An 11,763-nucleotide genomic window follows, 5' to 3' on the forward strand; every position below is an offset into this window, starting at 1 on the left:
ACTATTCCGAAGGTTTTAAAGGTTCGCTAGTCCGAAGGTTTTAAAGGTTCACTAGTCCGAAGGTTTTAAAGGTTCACTAGTCCGAAGGTTTTAAAGGTTCACTAGTCCGAAGGTTTTAAAGGTTCACTAGTCCGAAGGTTTTAAAGGTTCGCTAGTCCGAAGGTTTTAAAGGTTCACTAGTCCGAAGGTTTTAAAGGTTCACTAGTCCGAAGGTTTTAAAGGTTCACTAGTCCGAAGGTTTTAAAGGTTCACTAGTCCGAAGGTTTTAAAGGTTCACTAGTCCGAAGGTTTTAAAGGTTCACTAGTCCGAAGGTTCCTCATAGGCTAAAGTGAAGGTGCATAGACAGGATGTAGTCAGTCTGTAAAATGCGCATGAAGCACGAAGACACGCACTGGGACTCGTCACGTTTAGTGCACCAGCTGCTCACAGGAGGCACCGCAAGTTGTACTGTGTATGTGAAAATAACAAGGGAACATCTGAATCCTCCGTTCTATAAGATAAGATAAGATAAGATATTCCTTTATTGTTCCACATGGGGAAATTTCATTGGTGCAACGCAGGTAGATACAGAGGTAGATACAGAAGAAAAGAACAGATCACTTATAGGAAGTCTGAAAAACACTTTCAGTAGAAGATCTCCTATAAATAAAAACTCCCATAGACAAATAAATAAATAAATACATAAATACCATTGCATGTGATCACGACAGTAATTGCACATGAATATGTGTCACGACGGCACATAGGTTGCACATGAATTCCAACAGTAATTGCACATGAATTGCACATGAATTCCAACAGCAATTGCACATATGACAGAATTGCACATGGTTAGGTCAGTATTGCGAGTGTTCAGGACTAACAGTGTTTGTTATAAAGTCTGACAGCAGCAGGAAGGAAAGACCTGCGAAACCTTTCCTTCACACATCGAGGGTGGATCAGTCAATCAATCTGTCCTGCAGGGGGTGAGACTCATGGTCAAGCATGCCTTCATTTGATCATAAGTATAGAAATAGGATTGGTAGTCAAAAAGGAAATTCAGCTTTTGAAGAATGCCGAATGGAAAACAGTTTAATCCTGGAGTTAATTATTGAATTAATAATAAGATAAGGAGCTATGCACAGAAACAAGTCGGTTATGGAAAATACGTGAGTTTAATCATAAAAAGTGCATTAACACTAGAAAAGTCTTAAAAGCCAGTGTGTCGGCCAAAGGGAGGCGAGGAGAGCCCGCTGTGCGGCCTCTCACCTTCGGACTAGTGAACCTTAAAATGTTGGGGAAGTTTCGGACCCGTGAACCTTTGGACTCGTGGGCAGCCACCCATGTTAGCACCTTAGCATGTCAGCACCTTAGCATGTTAGCGCATTCACATCACACAGGCTTTTAGATAGGATTACGGGGGCCGACTAGGTGAAAAAACGAGTAGATTTGGCATTTTCCGGACCACGGCTCACCACACCAATCAGAGCCAAGCACACAAATTTCGTCGACCAATCAGCGCGCAGCATGCACATTTTCACTTGTAAACAGTAAACTGTAATGGCGGATTATTGTCAAATGCTTCCCTACCCGATTTAATGATAATATTCCCTTTTTTTCCAAGATTTATTAATAAAATGGCCGTCCACATTAAAATATCCCGTCCAAAACACGGGAAGACGGGTCTTTATCTAAAAGCCTGACATCACATTAGCATTTTAGCATATCAACCGGGTTACCTGTTGTTCTCTAAACAGAAAGACCACCAAAAATCATAGATAGATATATATATTTAAAGGCGGTATGGACGATTTTTCGGCGATTTGAGAACGCAGGCGGAAGTGCTCATGCGCACTCCCCCGTGCAGACTGATACAACTCACACGTGCGTTTGTTTATTAGCGCAACGGATCTCATCGCATCTCTCGTCTCCCGTAGATTTCTGTCCACTTCTGCGTCAGCTCGAACTGTCTTTCTCCGTCTTCATTTTGCCCCGTACACTGAGGGAACTATATTATGATAGATCCATGCGCTTAGGCACGCGGAAACGTGGGGACGAGCCTGACGCGGTGAGCGGTAGGTGCGTTTTATGATTGATACGTGGCAGGACAAATGATTTATCCACGCCACGAGGAAATATGATAAAAAAAATTGCTGAAAAAAATCGTCCATACCACCTTTAACTATAGATGTAATGGTCGCTAAGAATTATATTGTGTTTTCAAATATTTCCCAAGCTTTTGAAAGTGATTATATTTGTCCATTATCCATTAGTTTCCCCTCATCAAAGCACTTTGTACATAAATCAGACCAATGAGCGCTGTCTGCATCTAAATGTAACACTTTTTATCAATCGTAAATGCAGAAAAAAGAGCCGTAAGTGTCACTAAATCACCGTTTCATATGACAGCAGGTTGTTCTCCTAAAGCTGTTCCCACACATTAATGCATGTGAATATGTGCCAGAGGGTTTGTGAGAGAGCTAGGAGAAGGCAACTGATCAATGGCTATGGCTCTGTTTTGTGGACCGCTCATTCTCCTCATGTCTGACCCGCTCTCTGCCCGTCTCTGCAGGACCGGCTGTTCTTCGTGATGGAGTACGTGAACGGTGGAGACCTGATGTTTCAGATCCAGAGGTCCAGGAAGTTCGACGAGCCGCGCTCTCGTTTCTACGCGGCCGAAGTCACCTCGGCGCTCATGTTCCTGCATCGCAACGGCGTCATCTACAGGTGAAAGACGTTAACGCGCCGGTGTCGAGGGATTAAAGCAGCATTACTCAAACTGCAATGTTTCCTTCTTTATGTAGATCCTGGTCTGGCCACGATCCTTGTATTAGAACTGTAAGAGACTGAATGAAATAGCGCTTAATTTAATTCTATTTTCTTTCTTTTTTAAACCTGCAGGAGTTTTAGCGTTTGAGCTAACTTTGGCTAATTTTAGGTGATATGACAATAAAAAACAATCATGAGTTTATTCCTCATATTGATTGAAAAGTATTTTTATTTAAATTATTAAAAACACACAAAATGCATTTCAATATAAATCAATACAATTTATTTATAGAGCACAATTAGTACAAAGTGCAATTTAAAGGCAAGGCAAATTTATTTGTAGAGCACATTTCATACACAAGGCAATTCACACAGCAGGAAAAATGCATTAAAATCATGAAAAATGCTTTAAAATCAATTTAAAGTGCTTTACAATGTTAAAAACACACACAATACAGTTTATAAAAATATAAAACAGTGTAAGTCAAAATAAATCAATAAAAACATAAAAACAAATTAACCTGGTTTTTAATATTTTAAAAGGTATTTCAGTCATAGGCGCGGCTTTATTAACCAGATAAACTAATAATAACATGAATGCTAATCTTTCAGCCCTACTTTTATTGTGAATCTTCTGCAAAATAATTGTCTTTGTAAAAACGTCTCCATTAAACGTCTGTATCTTTGTCCTGAAGTGGATTTGTCTTTGGATGTCAGGGACTTGAAGCTGGACAACATCTTACTGGACGCCGAGGGCCACTGTAAACTGGCCGATTTCGGGATGTGCAAAGAGGGAATCATGAACGGAGTGACCACCACCACCTTCTGTGGGACCCCCGACTACATCGCCCCCGAGGTAAGACGCCTCCCACTCTCTGCTTCATTAGATACTTACACTTTTAACACATTGAAATACTGTAATAATGTAGCACCTCAGGCCTTCGAAGTGCCTTAAATGGACTAAAACGTGCCTTAAATGGACTAAAATGTGCCTTAAAAACTAAACCAGATTTTAAACTGTGTCAAAACAAAGTCTAACGAGGACTGATATACTTTTAAATACAAATAAATTAAAACCAAGAGGTACTTAACCAAGCCAGAATTTGCACTAAACCCAGATTACCGTATTTTCTGTAGTATAAATTGCAGCCCAAAAATGCATAATAGAGAAGAAAAAACACATATAAGTCGCACTGGAGTATAAGTCGCATTTTTGGGGGAAATTTATTTGATAAAATCTAGAATCAAGAACAGACATTTCATCTTGAAATGCAATTTAAAATAATAACAGATGAGAGAACATGGTGAATAGGTGTACGTATGCTAACGCTAACACCGTCAGCTACATGAGGCACAGACAGAACTGTGTCTGGTATGTTAACGTAACATATTCACAGTTATTCAGATAACTATAGCATAAAGAACATGCTAACAAGTTTACCAAAGCATCAGTTTTACCCCAAATCACTAAATCCACTGAATTCTTCTTCCTCTGTGTCACTTCTAAACAACTCCACAAACTCCAGAGGTAGAGGAAGTGCTGATTCTTCTTCTGCGTCGCTTAGAGCCTAGAGCGCCCTCTTGTGGTTGTCAGTTTGAAAATAACTAATAATATCACATATACTGTAAGTCGCACCCCGGCCAAAACTATGTATAAAGGTTTATACTTGTCCAAACCTTCTTAGGACAATCATAAAATAACCACATTTTGAGAAGAGCTTGACCTTGTTTACCAGTCCACGCCGATGATTCCCATAAATTCCATAAATGTTGAATGTTACTTCAGGTGTAGCATTTATAAAAGCAGCAGCACCGACATTTTAGAGAAAAATTAAATATGAAACGCTACATTTATACAAGAATCACATGCATTTCAGAATATTATGTTTATAGAGACTTAGCATGTAAAATCAACCCCTTTTTTCTATCTTTTAACCACGTCACAACCATCTCATCAAAAACACACCTGGAGTTACATTTCGCTTCATTCACACTTCCTGTTGACGAGGTCTTCTCCCGCCGAGCCTCAGAAAAACCGTCCATTTCAATTCTACTGTTTTTTACGACTTTAAATGTAGAAACGCGGACGTCGCCTGCAGTGTTTTTACCCATAAATCACCACCAGACTCAGGTCATATTGCATTTATCACAATTGCGTGCTCGCCTTATGTATCGAGTAGATCGCTTTGGGAAGTTTCCACGGAGATTCCCACGGTTGTCAGTAGATGAGGGAACACGAACCTGTAAAGCACATGTACTCAAGCGTTTAAAGGCACATTGTTTTGGGGAGAGCTCATTTTGTGGTTCATACGGGTTGTGACCACCAGGGGGCATCGGCAAGAACGCACCAAGAGAGATGATCCAGGGTTTTCTCTTTATTCATGCACTATAAACATGGAGAACATAAATTATAATACAATCTGTAAAACAATAACATATAATGCACAAATACACATAAAATAAGATAATCCTTTATTGTCCACACATGGGGAAATTTCATTGTTGCAACGCAGTAGATACAGAGAAGGACAGATAACTTATAGGAAGTTTACAAAACACTCTCAATAGAAGAACTCTTATAAACATAAACTCTTATAGACAAAACCTCTCATTTCCCAACAAGGGATGGAGGGGAAAAATAAATAATAATAAAAATAAAAATAAAAACAGCTAGCGTAAGACAAGATAATACTACTACTAATAATAATAATAATGGAAAAAATATAGCCGCAAGCGGCAATGATCGGCCTTCGCCACGCCGCCGCCACGCCGCAAGAGGAGGGGGCGCTAACGCGCCCCAATTGTCCTTTTATTACGCTAAACATAACTAAACATTTAACCTCCATATAAAATCTGTAGGGGGCGCTGTGGCGCCAAATGAATTTATTTCACTTCAAGTAGGTTTAGGGCAAAGAGTTTAACAACTGATTCTAATTTGACGCAATTCGGACTTTATCTGCGCAAACGGCCGAAATTTTAAATATGGGAGATTTCTGAAATTCTAGCTACAGTTTGCGGCTTCGCCGCACAGAGACCGTGAGAGGTATCAATGTAATTTGGATAACTTTTGATGTCCCACTCCTCAGTAGCATTTTCACAAAATTTCAGCTTTTTAGGGCCAACGCCCTGGGAGGAGTTCGTAAAAGTACGACGTTTGGAAAAACTCCGAAGTCATGTTTAGCCATTTTTGAAGCAATATGGCCGACATTTGGTTAGGCAGACGGCGTTGCCGTAATAATATTTTTTACTTCTCTTGTCACCATCTACCTCTGCGCCAAATTTCATGATTCTACGATCAGATTTCTTTTGGGTCATTTCCCATCTCTCAATGCATTTTTGGTACATTTGGGGGCGCTGACGCGCCAATTTTTTTTATTTTAGAAAAGGGAAATAGCCAGAATGTAGAGAGGCACGATTTTTAGAGGTGTGAACATTTTTGTGACTTTTCGTCAATGTTCACTGGGTGAAAAATAGGGGGGTTGGTCCCGAGAAGAAGAAAGAAGAAAGAATAATATTCCGATGCGAAAACAATGTTTCCCATTTTTCAAATATCATAAACTATACATTTTCGGAAAGCGCTCGCGCTTTCCTACCTCATGGTGTGGGTCCCTGGTCACTGACGGGTACTTTCGTTAATTTTGAGTGGGCTCCGCCCACTTTGTGTTTTTGGCCCTCTATACAGTAATAATGTTCAATTTTTGCATTACATGCTTATATGCACGGAACATGCAAGAGATGGGGAACGTATTCGTGAGCTACTTAGCGCAAATGAGTGCTTTATATGGGGATGACGACCGCTTCGCGGTCGTCATCTCAATGTAAAATGCTCGTTTAGTGCGCACTTTTGCACGGGCTTCGCCCGTTTACAACGGTAATGTTCCATTTTCCTACTACTAATTAGTATGCACGGGGCGTGCATGAGTGAAGGAGTGCGTTAGTGAGTGTTTGGAAGGGGGCGAGCGCTTCGCGCTCGATTTCGTGCGCACTACGTGCGCACTTTTGCAGCCGTGCTTCGCACGGCCTTACGAGATTAATAGGCCTCTCGCCAGCTTGTGGCGCTCGGGCCTAATAAACACATGCGCTCCGTCATAACTACTGCTGTTAGTACTTAGCTCGAGGCACTTAGCATTTCCAAATACAAACAAGGTAAATATATGGCTTTAACTACACTATTTAACAATTCGAATGGCATGCAACACTTTATACAGTCGAGGAACAAATGCTGTGTCTATGTTTTTGCTTTCATTTCTAACAAATACTCACTTTTTATCACACACACCAAACAACAACCACGAGCAAACACGTAGCATCCTCAACCTAACTTGCCTATGCTAACTCGTGATTGGTTGCTCGGCCGGTCAATCAAGCACCCGGCAGAAACAGGGTAAGAAACAGAAACACACATAAAGATGCTGAGTAATCGTTCTTTCTCAGAGGATGTTTCACCACCGTTCACTTTGATTTCGCGTTTAATCTTCGCCCATTAACAGCCCTTCTTCTTCTTCTTCTTCTTCTTCTTCTTCTTCTTCTTCTTCTTCTTCTTCTTCTTCTTCTTCTTCTTCTTCTTCTTCTTCTTCTTCTTCTTCTTCTTCTTCTTCTTCTTCTCTGCCCCAGATCCTGCAGGAGCTGGAGTACGGCGCCTCGGTGGACTGGTGGGCCCTGGGCGTGCTCATGTACGAGATGATGGCGGGGCAGCCCCCCTTCGAGGCGGACAACGAGGACGACCTGTTCGAGTCCATCCTCCACGACGACGTGCTCTACCCCGTGTGGCTCAGCAAGGAGGCCGTGTCCATCCTGCGAGCGGTAAATTCACGCTAAACGCAGATCATCCACCGCCTTTGGGCCTCGGCGCACCATTCAGAGACATTTTTTTGGTGTTTTCCGCACTATAAGGTGCACTTAAACGCCATTAATTGTCTCAAAAAAACGACAGTGCGACTCATAATCCAGTGCGACTTATATATGGATTGATTCTGGTTGCGTTTACTGACCTGAAAGCGATTTTGTGTGGTTTTGTGTGGCTTAATGCGCCTTATAGTCCGGTGCGCCTTATATACGAAAAGTGATCGAAAATAGACCATTCATTGACAGTGCGCTTTATAATCCAGTGCCCCTTATAGTGCGGAAAATACGGTAATGCAGCAAATATTGTCCATGCCGCTGCGTCTGGTCCTTAGCAATGAATGGTAAATGTTTTGTATATCTCAATATCTCAAGACACAAATTGCGGATCTCGTTAGAATATATGAAGTTTTGTTAATTTGCTAAAACTGTTAAAAATAGTAAAGTAAACGCCAAAGTTGAGTGGATTTGGTCATAGAAGGATTAAGCTGTGAGTTAAAAGAGGATAATAACGCAGTGTTTTCCCCGTTTTTTGCAAATGTACACTACATATATTGACTAAATGCTTCTGCGGATGGGAAAGATTAATGTGCTTTTCTCTCAACTCGATTTAGCAAAGGTTGTATCGTCTTGTTTCCGCGGTGCGTCCGAACGTTCTGCCTTTTCTCCATTACTTTCAACATGGACATCCCTGATTTATACAACCAACATGTATATCCGTCGAATAATTAGGATTTTATTGGGATTATAATGATGTATTCGATCCACAGCGGAAAAGACAAAGCGTGGAGGGAATTGGCTTGAGATTTTTGCGTGAATTGTGAGTTTAATCTGCCTTTGTTCAGGTGAATCCACAGTTTTCTTGTGGTTTTCTGTATAAATATGTGTTATTCTCTAAACTCCAATGATTTGTTAGCGCAGTTTGGGTCAAATACTCTATAGTTTACAAGCGTTTGCCCCGTTTCGCCGGCTCATTGATGCACAGGGCATTTCTTTGTTGGACTAGAGAAAGCAGAAAGCGAGCAGATATGGGAAAGAATCAATCTAAAAGTGTAGTGTCCAGCCCGGAGACGCCTGTCATGCTGCAATGTCAAATAAATATGGGAAGGAGTGTCTGGAATGTCTGCCAATGTGGTCAGATAAATGTGGATGTGGCAAGGTGTTTTTTTTATTTTTTATTTAGTTAATTTGATTGTATTTCTGTTTCTGTCATTTCTTTATGATTTTAATGCATTTTTCCTGCTCTGTTGTATACAAATGTCCTCGACCTCTAAACATTCAGAACCCGTCTCTCTCTCGTTTGCAGTTCATGACCAAGAACCCGGCGAAGCGTCTGGGCTGCGTGGTGAGCCAGGGCTGCGAGGAGGCCATTAAAACGCACCCGTTCTTCAGAGAGATCGACTGGGTGCTGCTGGAGCAGAGGAAGGTCAAACCGCCCTTCAAGCCCCGAATTGTAAGAGCGACTGCACACGGGCTTCCAGTACACGCAGCGACACAGTTCAGACGTGCACAAAGGAGAATAATGATGATAAAATATATACTAGTGTGTTCTGATACAGATAAAGGCCGTCACAAAAGCCATGATAACTACTATATTGACCCGTCGTTCAATAAAATAACTATATTTTTGGTGCTCCATATTTATTTTTTTCTTTTCTTTTTGATTTTCTTTGAGCTAACACTTTTTTATTGTTAAAAAAAGTTTAAAATTGTTGTTTTTTTGGTAATATATTACAACTTCAGCTGATTCTTTTCACTATGGTTCAGTTAGAATGACGTTTACCAGAATTTTAATGTTAGTCAGTGGCATAAAGTAGCTTCGATATTTTAATTTAGCACATTTTGCCCAATAAACATGATATTAAGGCCTTTTTTGATCTATTAGTTCATCTTTAGGCCTAAATATGTTGAATGTGTTCTGCTATTTTGACTTGAGTTTGAAAAAACTATATTTTTGGCGCTCAATTATCACGTCTATGTTTTCTTTGAGCTAACACTTTATATTGTTATTTTTTGGTAATATATTACAACTTCAGCTGAACTATTAATGCGACTCATGATTTTTTCACTATAGTTCAGTTAGAATGGCATAAATAATAATAAAATATATGGTTTGGCAGTGATTACGAGATTTAATTTAACACGTTTTGCCCAATAAACATGATATTAATGCCTTTTTTTGAGCTGTTAGTTTATCTTTAGGCCTAAATATGGTGAAGAATTTACCCCGTGTTGTGCTATTTTGACTTGAATATGATTTTCATTGTCAAAGTATTTAAAAATCTAGTCGAAATAACGATAATGGGCTCAGTATTACTTCATTATTTGGCCAATATCTGTATTTAAATTAGATATTTTTAGGATTGGATTGCTCTTTAACCGGTTAAGGCCAAACAGACCAGAGGCGGGTGCTTTTTACTTTACTTTTGTTTTAACTCATCCGTACAAAACAATGCGTGCCCGTCGGCGGTGGAGTTAGCATCGCGTGTCATCGTAGCGTAAAGCCCCTCGATGACACGCCCCCCCGCCGATCGCACCGCGCCTGTCCCGCCCCTTCACCGTGCCTGTCCCGCCCCTTCACCGCGCCTGTCCCGCCCCTTCACCGTGCCTGTCCCGCCCCTTCACCGTGCCTGTCCCGCCCCTTCACCGCGCCTGTCCCGCCCCTTCACCGCGGCGCTCTTTGTCTTCCAGAAAACCAAACGCGACGTGAACAACTTCGACCAGGACTTCACGAAGGAGGACCCCATTCTCACCCCGACCGACGAGGCCATCATCCGACAGATCAACCAGGAGGAGTTCAAGGACTTCTCGTACACGGCGCCGGAGGAGACGGAAACCTAAAAACACCACACGCGCGCAACCGCCCGCACACGCTTATAAATATATATAAATAGTAATATACAAATGCTATTGGTTGTCGTTACTTTTCGGAAATATCCTTTACTTGCATCGTATTGTTCTCGTTGCCTGGGTTTATTATGTAAATGAATAAGACTATGAATTATACCAGGGCTTGGCAATAGCGTCTTGGCTTTTTCTCTGTCTCGCCGTGTTCTTTGAAGCTTTAACTAACCACAGATGTTCAAATGTGGATGAATTTTACTGAAATAATACGAGTAATAGTTCAGAATTTATGAGGAAATTGCGCTTTACGAGTTTGACAATCGACGAAACGAGCGCTCACGCCGACGCGACGACACGCGCCGTTGGGTGGAGTGTTTTCGGGACACGGTTTTGGAATCAAACCGGCCGCCGTCTCGCTAGCGGGCGGCCGTCCACAGAGACCGACGATAAGCTTGTACTTTACTGCGTTCTTAAAGGTGCGTTGTGTGTGTTTTTTTTTGCCGTTTCCCTGAAGATTGTTGAGCTGAATGTCCCGTTGTGGAACGTTCCGGACGACGCACTCGATGAAGTTCCGCGGCGCACCTTTAATAACGCGATCCACAATCAGTATTACAGTATTACCGTGTCGCGAATTTGCCCGACGTTAATGTCAAGCCCTGAACGAAGCAGCCCAGTCTCACCGAAGAATCACACGTCCGCTGCGTAAAAACGATAGCGAATGTACGTTTAAAGGTTTGTACGCGAGCTAACCGCTGTAAACGGTGAATTGTGATGTAGAGATTGAAATATATCCTAATTTATTTGTGATTAAATTGTACGTAAAGGGACAAAATAATCTGATAGAACAAACTCCAGGCTAAACGCTGACTGTCCACAGCAAGAATATATGGAAATAGTGGTTTTGGAGACGTGTAAAATGACAAATTCAAGTAAAATAAAGCTATAAAGTGTGTGATGTAACGTGGGAGAGATTAAATAGTCGTTTGGGCGGCAACTGACGGTTATTTTTGTAATCTAGAAATGATTCTTTCAACAGAAAAGGCACGTGAGAGTTGTACAAAATTTGACGCGGAAAAAGCTTCTTCTTCTTCTTCTTCTTCTTTGGTGTTTTATGGCGGTTTGTATCCAAGTGTTACATTACCGCCCCCTACTGTACCGTACTTGTACTTCTTAGACTTTAGACTTTAGCTGAAGTGAAGCTGTTGAAGGACTTTCTCGTGACGTTGTCAGTCAAAAGTTAGTCACGCGATGTTATTACGACACGAATAGAACGTTTGCCAATAATCGATTAGTTGCGATTAGTCGATTTACCTGCGATATTTGGACAG

General features: G+C 41.3%; 1 protein-coding gene across 3 annotated transcripts in view; it reads left to right on the plus strand.

The window, feature by feature from the left end:
• The window catches only part of prkcea (protein kinase C, epsilon a), a 74,114-nt gene extending 63,217 nt beyond the window's left edge, over positions 1–10,897 (plus strand). For 2 of the 3 annotated variants that reach the window (XM_072455532.1, XM_072455531.1), the window contains exons 12-16: positions 2,553–2,707; positions 3,467–3,605; positions 7,364–7,552; positions 8,898–9,044; positions 10,283–10,897. In XM_072455532.1, the coding sequence (XP_072311633.1) occupies positions 2,553–2,707; positions 3,467–3,605; positions 7,364–7,552; positions 8,898–9,044; positions 10,283–10,432 (780 nt within the window). In that variant the 3' untranslated portion in view covers positions 10,433–10,897. The remainder of the gene's footprint in view (positions 1–2,552; positions 2,708–3,466; positions 3,606–7,363; positions 7,553–8,897; positions 9,045–10,282) is intronic. The other variant, XM_072455533.1, reaches the window with a different exon arrangement.
• Positions 10,898–11,763: the final 866 nt, after the last annotated feature.

This window comes from Eucyclogobius newberryi, unplaced genomic scaffold, assembly GCF_026437365.1.
Source record: "Eucyclogobius newberryi isolate DKJ021-1_F unplaced genomic scaffold, fEucNew1.0.hap1 SCAF_20, whole genome shotgun sequence".
Classification (NCBI taxonomy): Eukaryota; Metazoa; Chordata; class Actinopteri; order Gobiiformes; family Gobiidae; genus Eucyclogobius; species Eucyclogobius newberryi.